Here is a 26655-nt window from a genome sequence, read left to right as displayed (position 1 = left end):
CACCAGCAATTTTTTTATTTATTTAGATGGGTTGTTTATTAGTTTTATTCACTCAATATAAATTACGTTCTTGTAATTGTTTTTTTGTTTTGTTACTTTTGTAGTCACTTTCATATGAATCATACCTCAACTCTCATGATTTTTCAACTTTATTATCAACAAGACTATTGCTAGCAATTATTTGATAATCCATGATTTCATATACACTAATGGATAATACACTTTCATGAATTAAACCATAGTAGATTAGTAATACACTTTCCTGTTAATTTTTTATGTTATAGGGTATATATTATAGCATACTAAATGACATTAAAAATAGAGAAAATAAAAAATAAAACATGGTCGATATGATCGCCATGGCAATGCCATGGCGGGCAACATGTCGATATATCGACATAACACCCCTCCACTGACTTGGATCACCGTGACGACGTAACAACTATGCACTGTTCACGTGAACAGTGATTTGGTTGATGTGTATCTTCTATTTTCCTAGTCCTAGTTGGAGTCCTAGTTTCTAATTATGTCAAGTCCAAATTCTACTGTGAGTTGTTAGTCTTAGTTTCAGTTTGAGTTATTAGTTCTAGTTCTTTTCCTATTGTAACTTGGAATCCTATCATGATTAGGAATTCCTAATCTGATTAGGAGTTCCCCTTTCTATTGTAATTTGAGATTATAAATACAAGCATTATGAGGGAGACTGATAAGTTCAACAGTTCTCTCCTCTTCCTCATCTTTTCTTCTTTCTCAAGTTATTGGTTACAGGTCCTAGGTTTTCTACAATTTTAAATGATTTTATTTGTAATAGGCCAAATTGTAAGATTCAAATTTTAGGACCACAAGGGGGTAGATGAGATTAGTCCCTTAAGCATAGTTGTCACGACGGTTAGACGACCCAAGGCGTTGGAGAGGGTAAAATTCAAGGCGACACCAAGTAGGCGACCAAGGTATCCAAGGCGCCCAAGTTGACCAAAGCGCCTGGATGCCTTGACAACTATGTCCTTAAGTATTTGAGTTAAATTAGGATACTTCTTGGCTAAATGGAGTTATGTTTTGAGTCTACTTAAGTCATTATAATAAAGTTATTAGAGTCCTTTTATGAGTTAGTGTTAGTTTTCAAGTCCATTAGGCTACTTGGCAGTTTTCCATAATATTAGAATTTGTTTTAAGAGTTTGAAGTTTACTAGGATTCTACTTTTATTTTTTCTTATAAAGATGTAACCACCCATCAGATTACATAGTTCAATAGTATTTTATGTGTGTTAGTGTGTGAGTCATGAGCCCTTCTTCCCTACCCCTCTATTCTCTCCTCTTTTTCTTCATGTTATTTTCATGGTACTATTCACGAGTACTGTTAACAGTCCCAAAATGGGTATGTGTTAAATCCTTAGTTCCTAATTTGGGATTAGGATTAGGTGGCTGCATTATAAGATCTAATATTCAACAAAAAAAAAATAAAGTGTCTTCAAAAACTATGAAATGCTTCACAAACAGTATAGATTGGGGCGTGCATGAATCTAGTTCTGCAATTACCTAATGCACCTAGCTCCAATCAGCAGTTTCTGAGTCCAAATTTAGATACTCGATCAATAATCAGATCAGTCAGGATCATAGTTAGTTGAAACGAGAAGCCCAAAAAAATGGTGTTCGAAACAGACATGTTTTAAAGGCTCAGAAATTGAACGGGACGGTCAAATATATGGTCAAATACTTCGAGAACAGCAAAAAAAGGAAAAACGGGCGATACGGATTTTAAACGTTTAGATTTTTCATGTACGGGACTCAAAAACGGCAATATACACCCATAAATTGAGGAACTATTATCTAAATGTCTATATCAAAAGTTCATATTAGGTGAGATGACCTGCAGTAAGAACCAAAATTATGGGAATAAACAATTGGGCCTCATAGTGAATTATGAGTGTATATAGATAATATTTCCTCAATGGCTGATAATGGACAGGAATGAACATTTAGTTACTCACAATAACAGGGACGCAATGGCTGATAATAGCGTCAAAGAGGCGGCAGCTAAAACTCGGCTTTGGGCCTAATAGTGACCTATGGTCCAAGGGCGCCCAACCCAACCCATTAGATCCTGAGCAGGCTTATCGACTTTTAACCAGGGGCCTAGACCCACTATGACATTCTGTAGTGTCTTTTGAGACCACTCATTATTGAAGCTGAAATTGAATTAATGACATCCAATTTCAATCGATGTCACCACTTCACTACCACTAAAGGAAACCAGCTGTAGAGAAAATGAGTGGACCACCCACATAGGAAGAGTGGGGAAAGTAATGGAGAATGAGCTGTTATAGATGAAAACGAAGAGCACCGTTAAACTTGGGTTTTGGTAGAGAACATACATTCTCAGCCTATAAGCAAGGTATAATTTCACTTAAAAAAAAGGGCAACACATCTTAAATGCGTTTAGATTTTTTTTCCTAACTGTATCCGTTTTTTGCCATTCCTTTGGCAATAAGACGGGAGTACACGTATAAAACGGTATAGCCGTATTATACGCTTTCTAAATGCAAATTAACTAACAAAGGTCAGGATCCATATCTCCATCATTATACGTAGAGCCATATTATATGCTTTTAAATGCAAATTAACTAATAAAGGTCAGATCAGAACTATGCCTACAAGTTAACATTCCTTGTTTAGAACAAGACAGTGTGTAGAAAGACAGTATTCCAAGCAAGAAGGAAAATAATTGACAAAGGAAACAAGAAAAGTAAAAGAGAAGAGAAAAAAGATGTCGACAACTGATAACCTATTCCCAGGAGAATCAGAAATATTCTAGATGGTAGAATTCAAGCCAATGCAACATAGACACAATTTTGAAACTTAACCATTGATTTCTCATGTTGTTTCCACTATTTAAACTCACATGGCAGTTTTCAAGCATCAGCTTATTCCAAGTACATCAGTCTCATATTGCAAACTTACATGAAGGAAATAGTCTTAAAGACGTATCATTCAATATACGCAAAAAGACAATCAAATGTTCACATTATGGGTGCCTCTGTGTCAGACATCTCCCACCATTGCCCTTGTTACATAGGTTTAGTCACATGATGGTTTTAATTTAAAGCACCATATAGGAAAGAAAAATTATATACCCTTGGGACAAGATGTTCAAAGACGAATTCAGAGCAATAACTTATATCTTGAGTCCAGATGCGCACTATCCAGTCATCCCAATCAACTCAATTTCAACTTTCAACCACACATTTATTGAGATACATCACTTAATCATTTTCATTTGAAGATTAGAAGAATTTCAAAATACCTTTACAGAATCCTTCACAGAACCTCGACCTCTTATGTACACCCTACATTGTGTTGTAGCTTCAACTCTTTTCAAAGAGTTCCCTCGTGGTCCCAAGAGTCGGCCAACAAAGTTGAACTGCCAGTAATCATAATTGGAGTAATTTCAGAACACAATAGCCAGCACTTGATCATTCAAAACTTTGAAGGGAAAATGAGAGAGAGAGAGAGAGATTCTTTAACCTACATTGGGAAATTTGTCGACTGGAACATCTAGTCTAATGACTTTCTTCAAAACAGGGCTGGTTGGAACTCCAGGTGCCCCATGCCAACCAATTGGTGAAGCTTGGAAGGCGCCCATTCTTTGAAGAATTCCATTTTCCTGAAACAAGATACAGTAAGGCCAAAAACGAGTAATACACGCTTGGTAAAAATCAAAGAGAGCCACTTGCAACATAGCCTAAGCATGTTTTTAAAACGAGTAAAGAATGTAAAGAAAACAACAATTAAAGCTAACATGATTCTTTGCTAAATCACCTTCTCTCTCTCTCTCTCTCCCCTTCCCTTTTCCTTTCAATTTAATGAACAAAGCTTCACTTTAATTTTAGGAAGATTCAAATAGTCTGTCAAGTTACTACTCTGAAAACCTAGCTTTCTTAACATAAAAGAATGATCGAATGCCTGCGCAGTTGACTTCGCTAGACACTTTGAGATCAAAGAATTACCAGCCAATGTCATGCCATGATGGGGTCACGCAATCATTAGTGAAGAGTGTGAATTTGCAACATATCCAAAGGACAAGCACAAAAAACAGATTTAGTCCACTCATTACTAATGCTACATGAAAAGATGTGAGCTTGGATAGTTGGATATTGTGCTAGCTTCCCACAAACTCACCAAGGGATGGATCCTATCCTAGTAATACATGCCTCTTCTCAAAAACAATACATTTTTATCACAATCAACACATGAGTGGGATATCTCGATTTCAAATACCTCAAGTTAGAAAGGGTTCCTACATCAATCAGTGTAGGCATAGTAAAGTTGAAAAACTTGTATTTTGGTCTCGTTTTGGTCTGACCAAAATTAGCGAAATTTCGACCGAATTGGCAGGCAAACAGCCAAAATAACCAACATTTTCAACCGAAATGATCGAAATTTCGACGAAACAGGCATTTTGTGTGACCGGAATTACCAAAATTTTCAACCCAAGTTTAATGCTGCTTCTGGGTCTCGTCTCGGGCATGTCAAAATTAGCGAAATTTCTCTGAGATTTCGGCGAAATTTGTAATTTTGAACTATGTAACATAGCTATGTAGCATCTAGGTAATTTCTAGATAACCTGATGAAGCGCCTTCTGTCAAATATGTTCTAGAGAATTTGGAATTTTAGGACTCAGGTAAAGTTTCCAATTGCCCACTAATTTAACAGTCAAGTGGGTTGTTATATAAGTAACATAATCAACAACAACAACAAACTCAGCCTTATCCCAACTTAATGGGGTCGGCTACATGGATCCAAACAAAGAAAGTAGGGAAAAACTGCGGTATAAACAAAAGAAAAAAGAAAAATGGAAAACAACAAATGGAAGATGGAAAATAAAAGGAAAATGAGAGACGAAAGATTAAAGTAAGAGGAAAGAGGCACAACCCAGTCAGTCAGAAAGAATCTCGGCTAAATGGGGCCTACAACATGGATCCTTGCCCTCCAATAGGCCCTATCCAAGGTCATACTTGGTACAAGACCTAGACTAAGCATGTTCCTCCTCACAACTTCTCATATGGTCATTTTAGGCCTGCCCAAAACTCTTTTAGCTCCTTCAATTGGGATCATATCACTCCTCCTTACTAGGGCGTCCCTACGCCTCCGTTGCACATGACCATACCACCTCAAATGCCTCTCTTTGAGCTTGTCATTGATCGGGGCAACTCCCAAGTCTGTTCTAAAATGTTCACTCCTTACTTTATCCTTCCTAATTTTTGCGCACATCCGTCTTAACATCCTCATCTCTACTACACATAGCTTCTCAATATGACATTTTTTAACTGCCTAACATTCTGCCCCATACATCATAGCTGGTCGTACTACAGTCCTATAGAACTTTCCTTTAAGCTTTAAAGGACTACTTCGATTACACAACACTCCAGAAGCACCTCTCCACTTCATCCATCCCACTTTAATTCTCTACAAAACAGCATCATCTATGTTACCTTCTTTACTTGTGATTGACCCCAAATATCTAAAAGTCACTTTGCGGTATCTCTCTTTCCTCAATTCGCACCGTGTCATTATCTATCATAGTGTGCCTAAAATTACACATCATATACTCCTTTGTTCTACTAATCTTAAAACCTCTTGTTTCCAAGGTTGATCTCCATAGATCTAACTTAGCATTAATCCCTACTTTTGTCTCATCCACCAAAACGATATCATCGGTGAAGAGCATACACCACGGGACCTGATCTTGAATGCTCTTGGTTAGGTCGTCCATGATGAGTGCAAAAACATAAGGGCTTAAGGCTGATCCCTGATGTAACCCAGTTGTAATTGGGAATTCCTTCCCCTGACCTCCCACAGATCTCACACTAGTCACCACACCCTCATACATATCTTTAATTATATCCACATATTTACTCGACACCCCTCTCTTCACTAGAACATGCTAGATTAAATCTCTAGGGACCCGGTCATAAGCTTTTTCCAGGCCAATAAAAATCATACGGAGATCCTTCTTGCTATATCTATATCTTCCCATGAGCCTCCTCAATAAGTAGATGGCATATGTCGTGGATCTACCTAACATAAAGCGAAATTGGTTCACCGAGATATGAGTCTCTCTTCTCAAACGGGCTTCAATAACCTTCTCCCAAAGTTTCATAGTGTGACTCATTAGCTTTATGCTTTTAAGTTATTGCAGCTTTAGATATCACCTTTATTTTTGTAGATCGGAAATGCTTCTTCTGTACTCATCTGGCATCTTCCTTGTGTTCATAATCCTTGAGACTACAATGCTTCTCCTCCACTCATCTGGCATCTTTCTTGTGTTCGTAATCCTGTTAAACAGATTGGTTAACCAATGAACCCCACAACCTCCTAGGATTTTCCACACTTCTATTGGAATCTCATCAGGGGCTAGTGCTTTGTAGCTTTCATCTTTCTTAAGGCTTCAATAACTTCCGCCACACTAACCTTTCGTACATATCTTTGTCGTGTGGTGTCTTGTTGAATAATGTTATCATCCGGTTCATATCTACTCGACCTATCTCCATTTAGTAGGTCACAAATATACTCATCCCATCTCTTCATCCCTTACCAACACTCTTCCATCATCACCCTTGATACACCTCACCTGATCAAAATCTCTACTCTTCCTTTCTCTCATCTTAGCTATCTTACAAATAGCTTTTTCCCCTTCTTTTGCGTTTAGGTTAGTATAGAGATCCTCATATTTCTTCGCCCTAACCATCCCCACAATCTTCCTATCTTTGTTTCTGGCATCAAAATACCTCTTTTTATCCTCTATTTCTTTAGTCCTTTGCCACGTCTTTTTTTTTTTTTTTTTTTTTTTTTTTTTTAACCTGAACTTATCTGGGACCCGGGCCAGCCCCTAGCTTTTATTCATATCCAAAAAAAATCAAAGAATACAGGAGGGGGGCATTCCTGCCTTGTCCGCTCTAATGATACCTGCAAAGCTCCCACCTGGCAACCTGCCCAGGTGGTACATGACCGAGAAACCCAAATCACAAGCGTGATTAGCCATCCAGTCCGCTGCTCTATTGCATTCACGAAACGCAAAGGCCACTTGAGCATGAGTCGTGGAGATCAGCTCCAAAGCTTCGTTGAACCAGTACCAACCCTTCCATAATATGCACTTCTTTTGAGTTACCATTCTGACTGTGTTGGCTGAATCAAAGTTAACCACTACCTCCATCAACTGGAGGTCCTGGCACAGCCGCAGCCCATCTCTCAGGGCTCTGAGCTCTGCTAATGAGTTAGTGCAGTCTCCGTAAAAATTAGCAAAGGCTGCCAGCACCACTCCATTCCTGTCCCTAATCACCTCCCCTCCTCCACCCAGACCGGGGTTTCCTTTGCAAGCGCCATCCACATTTAGTTTAACCGATCGAAAGGGGGGGCACCAGTAGATGGGACGGGGGCATTTCAGCTTTATCGGTGGGGCCAAGATACCAAACCATTGCAGAATTAAATCGTCCCTGGCGGATCCCTGCCGCCCTATCTTGGAGGGCAGGCTCCCCTCCTTAACCCAGCTTCTAACCCGCTCAATAATGGTTCTCGCAGCGCGCCGTCTCTCCCCATGCCTTCTGTTGTTCCTCTCCTTCCAAAGCTCCCAACAAATCAAGGCAGGCATAATCCCTGTTATATAATCACTGAGGCTTCCACAGCCTGCTGCCTCGTGCCACAGAGCCATTCGACTCCTAACATCCTGAGAGGGTAGGAAAGGGATGTCTAGTACCCTGGAAAAGAAGAGCCAGACCTTAACCGCCATAACACCCAAACCTAGGACATGATCCGTCGTTTCCTTCCTTGGCTGACCACAACAATTGCATCTAGATGCTAGGGGGATACCAAGAGCCATGAGGGACTCGTCAGTGGGAATCCTGCCAGTGAGAAGTTGCCAAGAGAAGAAAGCCATTTTAGTGGGCAGCACTTGATTCCATATCCATTTGGCCAAGGGGACTCTAGGATAACCCTGCTGGACCTCATGCCAAACCGACTTAGTAGTGAAGTACCCATCGCTGGCAGGGGACCACATCATAACGTCCTCCCTATCAGAGAGCACAAAATTCCCCAGGGTGATGTTGTTCCGAACTGCGTCAGAATCAATGATGCCTAAAATGTCCTCCCTCCAGTTCCCTTCCTCATCCAGCGCATCCTTCACACAGATCCAAGTCAACTAGCATGTCGTTATCAACAAAATCAATCAAGGGCCCTACCCCTACCCAGTTATCGAGCCAAAAGAGCGTCTTGCCCTCCCCAAGCAGCCACCTTGATCGTTCCAACATGAACCCCGTGAGCTTCAACGCGTTACGCCAAGTTTTGGAACCCTTCCCCTCCAGCCCTACAATCGTCACATGCAACCCTTTAAAATATTTGGCCCTAAAGAACCTGCCCCACAGCGATTGCCCTGACATAGCTTTCCAAAGGCCTTTAAGCCTGAGAGAGAGGCCTACATCCTCGAGAAGCCGAATTCCCAGCCCTCCTCCCTCCAGGGGCCTGCACACCTTTTGCCAGTTCACCCAGTGCCTGCGATTGCCCCATTCAGAGCTGCCCCAAAGAAAGTTAGTCAAGATCCCATAAATCCTTCGAATGACCACCTTAGGGGTGTCCAGTGTGGTGAGGACATGAATAGGCATTGAAGCGAGCACATGCCTAAGCAACGTTACTCTCCCCCCTGTAGACAATAACCTTCCTTTCCAACCCGCAACTTTGCACCTGATCTTCTCCACCAATCCATCAAAGAAACAAATTTTAAGCCTACCCGAGTAGAGGGGCGCCCCCAAGTACATGATGGGAAGCGACCTCCTGGGGAAGCCAGTGACCAAGCCCACCATCCGCGCTGCTGCCGCTGTGGCCCTGTCTCCCAACACAAAGCAGCTCTTCTGCCTGTTAACAAGCTGCCCTGAGAAACCTTCATATCTTCCAATGAAACCCATTATTTGCTTGAGCGACTTCTTCAACCCACGGGAGAAGATAATGGTGTCATCCGCTAACAGACTGTGAGAGACCCCAGGACACCCTCTCGGGAGTTTGTAGAAGGCTGCATGATCCTCCGTAAATAGCCCTTTCAAACCCCTACTCAAAACCTCTTCTGCAAGGATAAACAGTGCCGGGGAGAGGGGGTCTCCCTGTTGAACCCCTGGAAGATTTAAAGAAACCAGACTGCCTTCCTCCCATCACAATCGAAAACTAGCAGTTCTCCACAGTCTTCCTGATAAGCGCGATCCACTCGTTCCCAAATCCAAAACGAGAGAGGACCATCCACAAGAAATCCCATTCTAGCCGATCCTATGCCTTTGCCATATCCAATTTGAGAATCACATTGCCACCCCTTGTCTTGCGGTTCAGATCTTGAGTCACCTCCTGAACAATGGCTATATTATCATGTATGCTTCTGCCTTGCACAAATGCCCCCTGTTCTTCTGCCACTAATGATGGAAGTAGCCCTGCCAACCTTGTTGTCATAATTTTTGCTAGGATCTTATAGGCGAAGTTACAAAGGCTAATCGGCCGAAAATCCGCCATTGACTCAAGGTTGCCCTTCTTTGGAATCAAAACTAGGTTGGCCGAAGTAAAGCTTCTAGGGAGAGCACCTTCCCTGAAGAAATCCTTCACTGCTGCCCAGACATCGCCTCCTACTACCTCCCAACAGGTTATGAAGAAAACCCCTGAGAATCCACCCGGCCCCGGCGCACTGTCCCTTGACAAAGCAAAAACCGCAGCTCTCACCTCCTCCTCTGTGGGGATCAACATCAGAGAGGAATTATCAGCGTCGGTCACCGCCTTGGGGATCAGCTCCAATAAGCCCTCATCCACCACGCATCCCTGGGACTCATAAATCCCTGAGAAATGCCGAACTGCCTCAGTCTGGATTTCCTCTATGTCCGTAGTCCCCTCTCCATCACTACCTCTGATCTTGCTGATGCCAGCCGCCCTCCTCCTAATATTCACCATGGCATGAAAGAACTTCGTGTTCCGGTCCCCCTCCTTGAGCCAGGTAACCCTCAACTTCTGCCTCCAAAATATCTCCTCTTGCAGCAAAACTCCCTGTAAAACTTTTTTGGCTTCCTCCAAGTCCCTCCTGGCCTCATCATTATTGCGCAGATCCAAGTCTACCTCTGCCCTACACACAGCATCTTCTGCCTCCTTAACCTTCTGATGAATATTTCTGAACACTTCCTTATTCCACCCACGAAGAGCATGCCGCAGGTTTTTAAGCTTTAAGAACAACACCGAGGGTGGTGACCCAAAAACCGGCTTACTCCTCTGGCATTTTACAAACTCCAAAAAGTCCGGGTGGAGGAGCCACATTTGCTGAAATTTAAACGGCGACCAGCAACGTTCGCGGACTGCAGCAAAGGACATCCAGATAGGTGCATGGTCAGAGCACGTCTTGTTGAGATGAGTGACTTTACACCTGGGGTAGGCACCAACCCATTCCGCATTAACCAAGAAGCGATCCAATCTGGCCATGACCCTCCTAGAACCAACTTGGTTATTCGACCAAGTAAACATGCTGCCAGAGAAGCCCGCATCCATGAGACCCGCTCCACTGACAAAACTCTTAAACTCCTCAAGCGACAACGAGCATGTCGGACGCCCTCCTACCTTCTCAGCTGGGGACGCAATTGCATTAAAATCACCTCCTACCGCTCAAGGGCCCGAAACTATCCTTTGCCATGTCTCAAAACAATTTTTCTTGGTCTTAATGGCTGCTTGGACCTCATCGTTCCACCACCAAGCCTCCCTAGGGGCCTAACGACTACCCTTCGCTTCCCTTAGCACATCTTTGGCAACCCTCTTAATACAAGTCATTATCTCATTCCACATCTCGTTAGTGTCTCCCTTAAATTCTCACTTTCCTTGTTTGACCATATTATCAATAAATGTCCTTAGGGACTTCCCTTTTAGTCTCCACTACCTTATCTTAGGGTACATAGTAGTTAGAACAAACAGCAACCAAAACACGAAAAGAAACAACAACAGAGCAAGATGACACAAAGATTTAATGTGGTTCACATACCAATATGGTGTGCTACAGCCACGGGCGAAGGCGAAGCTGTTTCACTATGTAAAATGGAGAAAGTTACAATGGAGAACTCTCAAGAACACCCAAAACGGCGCTGCTGCTCTCTCCCTGAAACCCTAAAACGAAAACCCCCAAATCTTACTCTTTACAACAAAGCGGATAAAGAACATAAATACTCCTCCATCGGATCCGGGTCGATCCATCGCAGCAAAAAAAGTTCCATTTTTTCGCCACCAAAAAATGTCAGAGCGGGTCATTCTTCAAAACGGGTCCAAGAATTCGAGACACACATAACACATAGGTTTCCTCCTCCTATGCTTCTATGTACTGATACACATATCCAAGACCACCAACCTATGTTGGGTGGTTAGGCTCTCCCCAGGGATAACCTTACAGTCCTTACACACCATTTTGTCTGCCCTTCTTATTAGGAAGAACTCTATTTGGTTGGTAAGATTCCCACTTTTATAGGTAACTAAGTGCTCCTCTCTTTTTTCAAAGAAAGTATCCACAATGGCAAGATCATAAGCTACCGCGAAGTCTAGGCTTGAGGTCCCCTCCTCGTTGGGTGGTTAGGCTCTCCCCAGGAATAGCCTTACAGTCCTTACACACCATTTTGTCTGCCCTTCTTGTTAGGAAGAACTCTATGTTGGGTGGTTAGGCTCTCCAAAGGGATAACCTTACAGTCCTTACGCACCATTTTGTCTGCCCTTCTTGTTAGGAAGAACTCTATTTGGCTGGTATGATTCCCACTTTTATAGGTAACTAAGTGCTCCTCTTTTTTTTTCAAAGAAAGTATCCACAATGGCAAGATCATAAGCTACTGCAAAGTCTAGGATTGAGATCCCCTCCTCGTTCCTCTCCCCAACCCCAAAACTGCCATGGACACCTTCAAATCCTCTACGACCACTCCCAACATGTCCGATCAAGTCACCTCCAATAATTTTCGATTCATCTTGGCTAAAACCCTGCATTAAATCATCCTAGTGTTCCCAAAACTGTTGCTTACTACTTTCATCCAATCCTACTTGGGGTGCATAAGCGCAGACAATATTTATAACCACTTTCTCCAAAACCAGTTTGATGGATATAATCCTATCTCCCAGTCTTTTGACCTCTACTACATCATTCTTTAGATCCTTGTCCACAATTATACCCACTCTCTTCAAATCCTTCTATTTTTTATGACTTGATGTAGCTTAATATTGATTTTTTATGATTTGATGATTTAATGTTGATTTTTTATGACTTGATGTGGCTTAATGTTGATTTTTATAATTTGATGTAGCTTAATGTTGATTTTTTATGCTACAAGGTATATATTGTAGCATACTAAATAATGTTAGAAAAGAGGGGAAATATTAAAAAAAAACATAGCACTCAAGCGCTTTGGTCGCCTAAGCGCTTAGGCACCCCTTCACCGCCTTAGGTCGCCTTGCCGCTTTGACAACTATGCTTGCCACCTTAACAAACCATGTCATCGCGTCACCTAAGCCCCTGGTGGGCCCCACAAACTTGTAAACAACAAAACCTCCCCATTATGACAATAAACTACAACCCGAACATCTGAGCCTCATAAAAAACCAAATAAAAACACTGCACCTCCACTCCAAATCAAGTAAAATTACCAAAATGCCCTTGGGCATCAAGACACATCAAATAGGTAATAACCACCAAATATTGACCCATGAAAATTACCGAAACACTCCACCAACCATGCCAAGGCCATGAGAAAATTACGAAAGTGCCCCTAGGCCATAAAACTCACCGAACACCATAGTTAACAAGGCATCGCCATGGCGGGCACCATGCTGCCATGGCGGTGTCGCCTTGTTTTTTTACCCTCTAAAACGCCATGGTCGCCTTCCCGCCTTGATAACTATGCTGAACACATGTAGAATCACCTCAAACACTGTCTGAAACACGTCCAAAACATTGCAATGCCAACACCAATGTATTGTTGCCAATAATGACAACAAATAGATCTCGGATACTGCCAAAGGCCAATAGTCAGTTCATGGAAAGTCCTATGCAGGTTCATTGGGTGGCAATTTGTTGCATCTTGAGATATCTCAAGGGTGCTCCAAAGGAAGGTCTTATTTATAAACCTCATAATCATATTGATTTTGTGGGATATTCTAATGGTGACTGGGTTAGTGCCGAAGGTCATAAGAGGTCTACCATCAGTTGTCATACCTTTGTTGGCCGTAATCTAGTCACTTGAAAAAGTAAGAAACAAACTACAGTGGCTAGATTTAGTGAAGAAGTTGAGTGCAGAGTCGTGGCTCATACTGTTGTAGAGTTAATGTGGTTAAAATCCCTAATCCATGAACTTGGTTTTCAGTTGACAAACCTATCGATATGTTCTGTGCCAATTAAGCCACTATTTACATTGCCAATAATCCGATTTTCCATGAATAGACTAAGCATATAGAGGTTGATTGTTATCATAGTTGTCACGGCGTCTAGGTAATCCTAGACGTTGAGGGGAAAATTAAGGTGTCAAGGTGTTGCCTAGGTGACCAAGGCACCCTCCTTCTAGCAAAGGGTGCATGGATGATTAGGCGTCGCCTAGGCACTTGACAACTATGATTATCATTTTGTTTGAGATGTGCGGCGGAAGCTGATCTCCACACCATTTGTTGGTTCTGCAAAACAACTTGGTGACATATTTACCAAAATCTTATTTTGGAATGTTTTTGTTTAAGGTCATTCCAAGCTGGGCATGGGTGACATTTATGCTCCAGCTTAAAGGGGAGTGTTAATGATTATCTCTCGCAGGAGGGATGAATGGAACAAGCACATAGAGGTTGATTGTCATTTTGTTCGAGATGTTGTGATGCGGAAGCTGATCTCCACACCTAATTGTTGGTTCTGACATGTTTACCAAAGACTTATTTTGGAAATTTTTTCTTCAAGGCTGTTCCAAGCTAGGGATGGGTGATATTTATGCTCTAGCTTAAGAGGAAGTGTTAGGATTATGTATAGCAAGAGGAGTTTTTGATAATTATCTTCTTTCTTTTTTAAATGAATAAAAATTTAAATTACAAAGAAAAGAAGGGAGAATATACAAGCCCGAGCGCAAAAAACGAAAAAAGAGGAACCAAGCAAGCCTAGGGGGGAGCAGACTGCAGAAGGGAAATAGGCAAACCCCAGGTAACAACAATGAGCCTGTTCCTTAGGGAATCCTTTAAATTGGAGGGGGGGAGCGAAGCAAGTTTAGAGGAAACATCAAAGAAGATGGCATTCCAAATCTGATCGAGAGAGTGGGAGTCGGAAGTCCATCTCTGGAGGTTACGTTCCATCCATATATGAGAGATAGTTGCGCAAAAGTCTAGCTTGCCCGCAGAGTCACAAATGGTCTTTCCTCCAAATGTCATATCAATTCAAAGGCACTCTCTCTGAAGGGGGAGAGGTCTTCTTCAGTCTAGCCAGCAATGACTCAAGACTCTTGTCTAGATGGAGGCTGCAAAAGGGCAGGAGAAGAACAAGTGATCCGCATCTTCTTGCCCATTCCAAAAAAGGCCACAAGAAGGGGAAACCTAGATGAGGCAATGGACGAGGAATGCATGTGTCGGAAGACGGTTGGAAAGTGCACGCCAAGTGGAGAAGCTGTAACGAGGGATGTGGCCTTTGAATCAAACAATTTTGTGCCAAGGAGAGGAGAACCCTCTGTGTCTCACCAAATCCCAAGTTGAGCTGGTGTAAGACAAAACATGAAGAAAAGAGGCCAAAACACTATTCACGTGAACAGTATCACAGTCCCTTATTTTGCCTTGGTGAGAATAGTATTAGAAGATCCTTGGTGGGGACCACATGAGAATCCAAGCTTTGACAAGAAAGAGGATCGGCTGCTAGAAGACTTGAAGATCTGATTTTATTTTGTTACTATTCTCTTAGTAGTACTTACTTACTAAATCTATTAGTTTCTATTTTAGTTATTCTTGCATGTAGCTGAACTATAAAGCCTAGTAGTTTCTAATTTTAGTTAGCTTCTATTTTAATTAGGTTTTAATAGTTTCTATTTCCCTACTTTCTATTTTCAGTTAGTTTCTATTTTTATTGTAAGCTTGCCTAAGCCATTAATAGGCCCCCTAGTGTAAGGAAGGAGTAGATTTGGAGAATAGAATTTGTGGCCAAGCTTGCCATCGGTTATGGGAGAAATTCCATGTTTCAACAGTCGGGATAGCTATGGTTGAGAGACCCAGGCTGAGAGAGCCAATCCCATTCCCCTACCCCCTCTCTTCTATCTTCTCTTCTCTATCTTCTCTTTCCCTTACAATCGAACCCTGTGTGGTGCTGCTTCCCTGTGATCAATACTAGTGCTGTGACGACTCAATCGGAGGCTGCAAACAACTCCACAATCCAAGGCTGTTGCTGCTACTGCCTCCTCCATGCGAGTGAAGACTGCTGCTACTGCTCCTGGAATTGAGTTCCTGCTGCAAAGCTGCATATCTCCACAGTCCATCAAAACCCGCAGGATTTTTGGAGCATAGTACACACCATCCACCACCCCACTCGATCCCAAGTCTGGCCTATCCCATTGGCTGGATTGCTCCATATTCACAAACCTTCTATTTTCATTCCACTCTCATGTCTTCACTTCTGTCCATCAGAATCTCACCAAAATTGCAGCATAGTATCACCTCTACAAGGCCTACACTCGATCCTTCTTGGAGGCCAAGTGCAGTGCTGATTTGGCAAGTTTTCTACAAACCTTCTAATTTGGTGTTGTGGCCATATCTCACTAGATAGCCATTGGAATTGGCTGAAATTTTCAGCAAAGATTCTCCTCATTGCCTACTCCACTCGATCAGCCTTAGAGCCCATCCTCACTGCTGGTTTGCCTAGTATTTGCTACCTTCTATTTTTGGTGTTGTCTTTCAAAATTCTGATATGCTTCTATTATTGATGATCTGCTGCAACTATTAACAATCCTACTGTAGAGTGGTTCTTACTTGAACCCCTTTTACATCATGAGCAAGAGCTAAACATTCCTGGTGGAGGGGAGACAAAGGATCGTATCACCTCCACCAAGATGACCGGGGGGAAATACTGGGGAGGGAGCTCCAAATATCCGCTAAAGGGGGCGGGGAGGGGGGAGGGACCAAACATTTCTGCAGATGATGGAGGCAACCATAGAGCTTCTGTCAAGCCCTGAGTGGTAGATGTCCCTGTGACTCACCACTGAATAGAGAACACCTGACGGGTGCCATTTGTCATTCCAAAAGAGAAGTGGATATGTCATCATCGATCCTGTAAGAAATGGCATCAATGGTTATGTGTTTGGTTTGCAGGATTCTACGCCAGACCCATGAAGCGTCAGAGGAGGATCCGACCGACCAGATGGTGTCTCTGCGGAGGAGGCCAGCGTAGACCCAAGATGTCCAAATTCTGTCCTTATTCGTAAGGAGCTTCCAAATCAGCTAGAGAACTGGCCAGGTTGACATCTTTAATTCTTCTGAGCCCCAGACCCCCTTCAGATTTAGGGAGGCAAATGGAAGCCCAGCTCAAGGGGTGTAGGAATCTGGTGGTTTCCGCACCTTTCCAAAGGAATGCACAGATGATGGACTCAGCAGCCTTAATGATGGCTTTGGGGAGGCTGAAGACCCCGCACCAATATATGTAAAAATATTGGAGTACAGCTCTGATAAGCTGTTGCCCCGCATAGGAAAGAAGTCTAACTTTCCAGAGCTGAAGCCTTTTCAGGAGAAAGTCTAAAATGGGGGAGCAATGGTGGGCCGTCAGCCTGGCGGGGATGAGGGGGAGGCCGGCCCAGGTATTTAATGGGAAGAGAGCCAAGGGTGAACCGTGTAAGGTGGGCAAAGTGGGTTTTGGTGGAGTTGGAAACCCTAGCGAAGAAAACATGGGACTTGGTAAGGTTGGTGCGGAGCAAGGTTCTAAAACTCAGGTCTCGGTGGCATCTCGGCCTAGCCAGAAACCGAGACGAGTCGAGATCTTGGCGAGTTGCTGCATTTTTTCTTTTTTTACTCGAACCCCCAACTCGGTGGGTTTTACACATATTTTGGGTTTGAAACTTGGTATTCAGCCTATTTCAGGCCATTTAAACACAATGGCATGCCCAAATTTCCCAAAAAACAAGTCCAAATATGAGTTTCACTTTGGACCATAGGTTGGTAGGCGACGAGCCGTACTAAAAGGATTACACAAATTTTTTTTGAAAAAAAATAGATTTGGGAAAAACTAGAAAATACCTTTAAAATCCTTCAAATAGGTGATGATTCTTGGACTGTTGGAGTTGAATCTTCAATTTAGCACTTGAATCTCACTTGAAACCATGCAATCCGCCCAAAATTTGAAGGAAAGAGGAAGAAAATTGAGGGAGAGGGCTGTTTTCTCCTTTCTTTAGAGGCTAAGCACAGAACTTGGCGAGATTTTCGAGTTCTGTCCATAGCTTAGTTTATAATGTTTTGGTTAGATGGGTCAAATGGGCACAAAAAAGGGGTCAAAACCCATATCCATACCCATACCGAGATCTCGTCGAGATTTCGGCTAGAAATTGCATTTTTATAACTAAAAAAATCAGGAAATTGGACTCATTTGGCTGGGCCGAGACGATACCGAGATCTCGCCGAGAAATTGCATTTTTATAATACGTATGCCATCTCGACTCGAGATTTCAAAATACCGAGAAACTCGGCGAGATCTCGCGAGTTCTCGAACCATGGTGCGGAGGCAGGAGAGGTATTGGAGAAAGCAGAGGGAGGACATGATGGACTCAATGGAGAGAATATCGGCCTTAGAGAATATCATGAGGTCATCAGCAAAAGCAAGGTGGGTCAGATTAGAGGATTTGCATTTGAAAATGGGCGAAATGAGATGGAGGTTGGTTTTGGAATGAATACTTCGGGAGAGGACTTCTAGGGAGAGGCAGAAAAGGAAGGGGGAGAGGGGACAGCAGAGAGATTAGTTTCCACACATTCCGATAATTATCTTTACATTCAAGGGTTCATGTGTAAATACACATACGTCAAGGACTTACTTGTAATTAAAAAAACATATGTTACAAATACAAGGGTTAGCAGCCAATTAGAGTATTCTATTCCCTGGTCGATATGCTCTCTTCTTCTCTCTTTTTTTCTCTTTTCATGTCTAAACACTGATTAGTACTGTTCTGATTCTATTACAGGAAGACATAAATTTCACTCAACCACTGGTCAGATTTCTCAATTTTCTTTTGAGTATACAAAATACCAGATTCTAAATCTGCAAAATCAATATCTTCCTTTCTTGGATAATCTCTGAGAAACAAAAAAACCAGTCTGTTACCATTCCATTTACCGTCCCATCTATGTTAGCAAATACAAAAAAGGCAAATGAATAAGCAATGCAATTTTTAACAGGTCAGGTATTTAAGGAATATTTTACATGAAAGATAGTTCAGATTGATATTATAAAGAAAATCTCAATTTAAATGACAAACTTAAAAGCAATTGATCGTATCATGTGAAGTTAAAAAGAAAGAAATAACAAGAAGACAGGACCAGCCAAAAAGTGGCCTCTAACTAAACAGTGACCAAGAATAATACCAGATGGCAAGCATAGAAAAACATTACCTCTGTTTGCATCACGGACCATTCCTCCAAATCCATCGGTCCACCATTTGGGTGTTGAACAGTTGACCTTAGTGGACTCTCATGCTCAATTCTTTCATGATCTGCAAAACCTTGATTTTGTACCAAAGCAGACGCTCGTACAATCTCTGTAATGATGTGGCATAACCAAAATGGTAACTAAAAGAAATAGCATAATTCTAAGTTGGAATATCAGCTACATGGTAAACAGCACAATCTCAAAGGAAGGTAAAATGATCAACTGAAATGCATATTTCATGTCATAAAATAGGAACAATTCAACTAACTAAGCTTCAGTGGGCCCATTGACTATTCATCCTCAACAGCTTATGATGACTACAATTTATCACCAAGATCAAGTACATAGCTGTCACAGAATCTAGGCTATCCAAGACATTGAAGGGAGCCTCGACGCAAGGCGATGCCAACAAGGAAACCAAGGCGACCAAGGTGCCTGGACACCTAAGAGTCGCCTAGGCCACGCCTTCATAACTATGATAAAGTGTGTATTTAATCATCGTACAAGCAAAAAACCACTAAGTTTTCACTTTGGATGTAAAATCAAGCATCTTTAGGGAATGAAAGAATTTTAAATTTTTCAAAGCACCTCCACCCAAAATTTTAAAGAGAGAGGAAAAGAAAAGAAAAAAAGGTCTTGAAAACACAGGTTTGAAACAAGAAAGCTTGTATAAAAAGGCAAATTAGCGCAAGTAACACATACCTATATAACCAAACTCTATCATCATCATTTAATTTAGGGAAAAGATATTGTCTACACATAAAAAAATGCATATATACTAAATAGAAAGAGAATAATGATGAAAAAAGAAAAATGGCGAGATAGAGAAAATTAATACAGAGCATTTAATCACACACAAACAAAAGATGGCACTCAGCCTTGAACTTCCAACCACCAGCTTATTACACTAGCTTGCATGATAACCCCCCTTACCCAAGGCTGAGAACTGGTCCCCCCTTTTTTCTTTTTAATCAGAAGAAAATAAGAAAAAATCTATTGAATATCAAAAGATATTTACAAGTGCATCAAGGTACCCCCTTCTTTACAACACATATAAAGCAAAAAAGTACCTGCAAGGCAGCAACTTCTAAAGAATAAGAGACAAGAACTCTATACAGAAGAATCTCAATCAATATAAACTGGAAAGCACAGTTGTTAAGACGCCTAGGCGAACCAAGGCGATCGAGGGGGTTTAAAACCAAGGGGACAAGGCGTTGCCTACACCACCATGGTGACACCAGAAATCAAGGCAAGAGAAAGGCGTCGCCTAGGTGACGCCTTGACAACTATGCTGTAAAGTGATCCAATATCATAGAAAATCCTTAAAATTCCTTTATCTCCTAAATCATTCCTTCTATAATTCCTGAGGTGACGGCAAATGGAACCACCCACTTTAGAATAGGTCTCCTCCAACACAAACATAATGAGCCCTTTGTGAATATTATCTTCAAGTTTTCTCAGCTGAATCCAGTATCATCCAAAGAGCTCCAGAAAGTTTCTTGATGCAGGCCAACCGTGAAATTATTTCAGCCTTAGGAGCCTCTCTTTGATTTTTGTCTTGGGCTTTAATTATGTACTGGCTGTTTAATTTTACGCTAATGGTGTTTGAGTGGTTCTGGGCCTTCATTTACGTCTTCGGGACCCATAAACCATAGGCCTCCTCCTCTAATTATTTGTGGTTTTAGAACTAAATCATAACATCATTAGTAGCACAAGAAATAAATACAAGGAAGGTAGTCTCCTCTGAGTACAAAAATTATCCGTTTGCCAACATAAAATCTCTCCTTTTGAATTGATTCAGAGTTAGCAATCTATCCAAGAATAGAACTAATGCAGAAACCCCAACATCAAAGCAACATCTACAATATCTTTAAGCCTGCACAGAAGAAATTTAATCTGGTTTTGATGTGGTTCAGACTTCTAGGGATTGTTCTAGAAGCAATTTAAGGTACTGGAACCGCACTAAACAGATTACTAGACAAGTATCAACAGAAATCGATATGGACAATGAACCAGGTTTAGGAAACTATCTATATTTCACAAAATAAAGCACAGATGTCCGAAATTTTCTGGTCAAATATAGTAGAAACTATGAACTTTCTAATGGTGTATAAAGGGCGTACCCAGTGCACGAAGCTCCCGCCACTGCAGGGTCTGGGGAGGGTCACAATGTACGCAGCCTTAACCCCGCTTCGCAGACAGGTTGTTTCCAGAAATCCAATCAAAGAACAGAATATAGACGAAACCCAAACTGTTTATGTTTCAAGCTATAATAAAAAACTGAGAAGATATATCAGATATTGATAAACAGATCTGAGAACTGATGATATATACTGCACACAAAAGTCTGAATAATCAGATGTGGAGTAAAACTCAAGACTCAAGAGTCTCAGATTCAGCAGGGAGATAATCAGAATTAACAAATCGATATAGGGTCTAAAAGGAGAGTGAAAGATATATGATAGAATCAATGGAAGAAGAGGATGAGGGCGTAAAATCAGATGAATAAATCAAGGAGCAATATCTCCTGGTAGCAGAAGATGACAACAACAGAGAGAGGAAGAATAGTACTAAATCACCCAGGTGAACACCAGTAACACATGTCAGAGCACACACTAACACGTAAACTCAAATTTTCATTCCAAAAACTCACTAAATTAGTTTAGGAGTGCAACCCTATTTATGAAGGCCAAATAGAAACAGTTTAGGACTCGTAACCAACTGAACAACTGTTCCTTCAAGTTACATAACAAAAACTTACACCGAACAACTACTTGCTATAGAAGACCCCTAACAAGACTTAAACTCACTTACTTGCTCACCAATCAACAAAACTTTACTACTACTAGGAAACATAAAAGACACTAAAGTAAACTACCATTGCCGTATTGAACCACAGAACCCACTAAACAGCCTCATAATTAAGGCCCCGTACAACAAATTACCCAAAATGAATCCACTCAACACCTATATATCCCAATGATGTCTTGAAACAAGGCTTAACCAGGCCAATCAGACTGGGTTTCCTGAATTAAATTTTGACCCAGTGGTTGGTTACACTGCCTACACATATTTTAGACATCACTTCCAACTTTTGTTTCACTTGAAATAAGACTGGCAAATTCCATTGACGTTATCCTTGAAGCGCTCTGCATTGAAGTCCAAATGTGTGCCTTTTTTTTTTGTGTGTTGGGGGGGGGAGAGCTGTGTGCAAGAATTCGCACACATGTGTATTCTTTTAAAGTTTCTCTATTTTTGTATATATTTGGGTAGTTGGTCTCTACGCCAATCAACACTGTTTCATATAAAAGTTCTTCTACTTCTTCACCCAACAGATTAGAAACTTTTACATCAATCACCAATTCACCATCTAAAACGATCCAATGTGTGCTTTATCACTAATGGAAACAGAATTAAGGTTAGGTTATTCAAAAACTACAACTATCACTTATCTCTGAATAGTGATCACTGATTGGTAAATTCATTTACTCCCCAATTGCTTCTTGTTAAATAAACAAAGAGCAAGAACTGTTTCAGCATAAACTTCAATTCCTGGTATTCTACAACTTTCTTTGAAAATTATTTAAGATATCGAATTACTATCCACTGGCTGAAACTCTGAATACATAATCTTCACCCTTCAAATCGCTTTCCACCCATGGAAAGAACTAATTGGATGGCTAACTGATACATGGGATGCTAGTTAGTAGTTTGCTTATCACCATTTGAGCTAGGTTTCTTCCAAGGGAACCAAATAGAAGTGTCTTACAAAATGCCCATGAAAGAACCAAAATTTATCATAATAAGCTAGTGCATGAACTGCAAATTTATCAATAATTCAACAATTTCCTTCCATTTTTTCCCCTCGTTGTAGAAAAAAAAAAAGACTTGGCACAAATTGTGACAGAGGTAAGGAATAATCCCATGAACAACATATATATGTCTTGGTACATGACTCAAGTAAAGCCCCTGTACCTGAAAGTAGGATCAAACATGATTCTAATATTCTATGACATTGACCTACAAAGGAAAAAATATTGATCCACCTATAAAAGGCATGAGTATGTATAAGTACAAAAATAATGGACATTCAAATTTCCGACTCACGTGCTAAAAACACCATGATTCGTTCCCAAAATTCACTAGTAATATTTATTAAATTAAAAGAAAAATCTGAGGCACCTTCCCTCTAGGACAATATTAACTCTACTGGACACGCAAGGCAAGCTCTTCTAGGTCATCACAAGTTATACCCCATAGAATGCCATCATAGCAATATGTATAAGGTGAAAATAAACTAAAAGTTAATAAAAGAGGAAAGTAACAAAATTGAACCACATACACAGGCCAACTGAAATTGTTATAACTTATAACCAATAATGATTATGTACTAAACTACATCACTGAACAGAAAGCCAGATTTTGAACAGTGTTTCAACACAAAGTGTTAAAATCTTGGTAGTAGCAGAAGTGCAAAAACTGATAAATATGAGAAAGAATGTCCAAAAATCACAAGAAGAAAATTGTGCAGTTTGTTGGTTGTAACGAACTTATTGTTTTTGCATGAGTGAAGATAGGAACCTAAGTTCCTGAAATTCATTTTTATAGCTCTTGTTATTAATCCTTTTGATGAAGATCAGATGATAGAGGATCTGCTGTGGAGGGAAAGAAGAGAATAAGGAGAGAAGACAGAAGAAAGGAATGAGAAATCCCGGGGGGGGGGGGGGAGAGAGAGGAGAGAAAGCACACAACTCGCTCTTCAAAAACAAATAACTCTATTCCATAATTCCAAATTGTGGATCAGGTCTAACCTCTTACATGTATTATAAAACAAAAAAAGGACATAAAATAGAAGTCTAACTAACCTAAGCTTCGCACTTGACTCAAACAATTAAATAATAAAAGAAATAACAACTTAAATAGATAAAACATAAATACTCTTTAGAAAGAGTCCTAAGCTAATTAAAACTAACTTTATCTCCTCGAAACTAGGTCCTACAAATAGGATAAACTTTATCTAACAATATAACTTCCTAATAGCTAATGGGCCCTACTACTAATTAATGTAAGGCCAGGATCTCAAATAACACCAATATAGGTACTGGTATCAGATTTGAAACAATGATGGAATATGAAACTCAGGTCCGAAACAATAGAATAAATAGGTCTTCTAACCCTCAACAATAGCCCACGATAGAATAAATCAACCCCAGTCAAAGTTTATACAATCAATAGCTTGATACCCTCTATTGCAGGGTGCACCAGTGCAGACAAGGGTTTAAATTCAGAAAATGGTATGAAATATGACTCGTAATAGAATATAAAGCTAAAATACCAGAACTGAGAGTGAGAAGAGAAGAGATGGAGAGAGGGAAAAGAGACTGTGGTTGTGAGAATTGAGCACCCAGTCCCTCTCCATATTATCTTATTTATATCAATCAAATATTTAGACTACAAAAAGGAATCCTAATCATAATAGGATCCACAGAAAATAAAATAAAACAATTCCTAACAGAACTAGAACTAATTAGAGAGAAATCCTAATAGAACTAGGAGTAGTAAGGGAGATATCTCAATTAGGATATTCTATTATCCTAATCGAGATATCACAACCCTAACCACTCGATATACTTTTAACATGACTGAAAGATATGAATTCAGAACCAAGCATCAAACAAAAAAACACAACCCCACCCCCGAATGGGACTTGAATTCTAGTACTGGTGAAACTACCAAATTTTATAATCATTCTCAATCGTATGAAATATGACTGAAAGATTTCAGACTGAAATTATTCCTGTTCCTTATTGGTTTGGAAAACAAAAAATAGTACTCGGCCAAAACTCTAAGAAATCTACATGAATATATCGAAGTATGCACAATTTTCCCTTTTCTTGAACAATAATTTTCTCTTGCTATTGACAAGTTTCTCTTCCTTCAAAACCAATAAACGAAAGCTGCAAAACATGCAACAAAAAAAACACATAGACTGAACCATAGAAGTACAACAAATTGAAGGTAGAAATGCCACTAACCTTGATTAAGAAGCCGGCTGCAAAATGGTAAAACTTGCATAAATGGGCCCAGTTTCTGCCTCTCTGCCAACAATTCAGCCAAATATCTTCCATTGCTGTATGAAACACAAACCAAGAAAGCCACAAATAACAACACTATGATCCACATTAAAACAACCAAAAAAGTTCCTATTTAATTTAAAAAGTTTATAGTGGTCCCCAAATGAAGTATTTCTAACAACAGTGCGAGTGAAAGAGATAGACAAGCAGAAAGAAATAGTAACAAGAGTGAAAGATACTAAAAGGAGAGTGCGAGAGAGAGACTGAGAGAGACATAATCAGTGAGTGTATGCGTGTGTTTTGTGCATAGAGGACACTGTCATACTGCAAATCAAATCAAGAAGACCATCATTCAAGAAATAAAAGAATAAATAAATAGACCATGCATTGGGAATGCCAGACACTTCCAAATATTAGGCCTTGATTTTTCACAAAGGGCAGTGATCTGAATCAACAGACAGCTCAATTATGCTAGAAAATTCTGGCGCCAGTATAATACAATGATTATACTAATAGTTGTAGTAGAAGCAACAGCAGCAAGCGCTACCATCTGCCCTAGCAATGGTGTATATAATAACAAGAATATCAAACTAACAGCAATAGTAAAAACAACATTGCAATTGATAGTAGGAAATTGCAGTGATTAAGACTAGTTCCAAAAAACCCACAGCTGAGATTTTTATTTTCTTTGGTGGGGGAGGGGGGCAGAAGCTCAGTATTCACTGGAATAGATAAGATCGAATTATAGTTCTTCAACGAAAGGGAAAAAGGGAAAAATAAATGAAGTAAATCAAGACCCAAGTATATCAATCACTGAAAAACCCTCATAAACCCATGACCCAGATCCTAAAACCTAATCGAAATCAAAAGCAGCATTGAAGCAATTACATCAGTCACTAACGAAAACCCATCAAAATAATACAAAAGAGAGAGGAAAAGAAAGGTAATTAAACTGACCTCTCTCGATCTAAATAAGCAGAAGAAGGCCTGTGAGGAGAAGCATGGACTCCAGAAGGGGAGTATTGGAAGTAACTTCCAGATGGGATTCTATCACCCATCATATGCTGTACTTAAAAAAGAGCAGAAACAAAACAAAGTCGTCTATCGTCTATGCCGACTCTTCGTCTTCTCTTCCTATCAGAAGAAAAAAAGCGAGAGACGGCAGAGATAGATAAATAAATACCAATCTGGGTACTATGAAAATAACCAAGAAATACCCAAAAATCGAATTGGAAAGATATAGAAGCCAGAAATCGATATACCCAACGTCTCAACCCAACCCCTCTTATTAGACTCTCAAGGGGTTGAGAGAGATGATGGACAAAGCCCTGTGAATTCCTTGCTTTGCCTTATTTATGCTCCAACAAATCATTGAATTTGCTCCTCTTTTTTCAAATATTATGATTATGATGAAGATACCCTGTTTTTCTGTCTTCCTGTCTAATCTAATCCCCACCTTCCCCCACCTCCTCTGTTGTATTGTAAACTGTAAAACAGTCAATATACACACAGACACTGACAGTCAAATTTACCTTCCACTCCCACACACCCTTCATAAGTCATGTATACATGCCTTCGGATCCCATTACATTTGATCAACGACATTCCATGGTGGTGGCATCTCAAGAACCAAAAATCAAACGAAATCTATAACGATCTGGAGGACCACGACAGAGAGAGAAGGGTGTAAGCTCATATGGTTATAATGACAAAACAGCTAGATTTTTTTTTATTTTATTTTTTGATATACTCTAAAACAGCTAGATTCATGAAGACAGATTTTAACATCTTCTCTATGTATAGGAGAAAATATTTTATGCATCGCTTACCATAAATATAATGGTATACACCACCCCATCATTTTTTGGGGTCTCTTACTGTGCGTGGAGACCTCAACTGCTGGAGTGGGGTAAGACGATCATT

At 40.5% G+C, this 26655-nt stretch overlaps 1 protein-coding gene across 1 annotated transcript in view; it reads right to left on the bottom strand.

Moving 5' to 3' along the window:
• The window catches only part of LOC122669630 (KH domain-containing protein At1g09660/At1g09670-like), a 32286-nt gene extending 6364 nt beyond the window's left edge, over window positions 1-25922 (bottom strand). The window contains exons 1-5 of the mRNA XM_043866429.1: window positions 25690-25922; window positions 24694-24788; window positions 18622-18767; window positions 3527-3661; window positions 3302-3418 (exon numbers count right to left, since the gene is read on the bottom strand). Of these exons, the coding sequence (XP_043722364.1) occupies window positions 3302-3418; window positions 3527-3661; window positions 18622-18767; window positions 24694-24788; window positions 25690-25793 (597 nt within the window). The 5' untranslated portion in view covers window positions 25794-25922. The remainder of the gene's footprint in view (window positions 1-3301; window positions 3419-3526; window positions 3662-18621; window positions 18768-24693; window positions 24789-25689) is intronic.
• Between the last annotated feature and the right edge of the window lie 733 nt (window positions 25923-26655).

Source organism: Telopea speciosissima, chromosome 7 (genome assembly GCF_018873765.1).
Source record: "Telopea speciosissima isolate NSW1024214 ecotype Mountain lineage chromosome 7, Tspe_v1, whole genome shotgun sequence".
Lineage (NCBI taxonomy): Eukaryota > Viridiplantae > Streptophyta > Magnoliopsida > Proteales > Proteaceae > Telopea > Telopea speciosissima.
The sequence above is the reverse complement of the archived record's forward strand: the minus strand, read 5'-3'. Positions and strand labels throughout refer to the sequence as shown.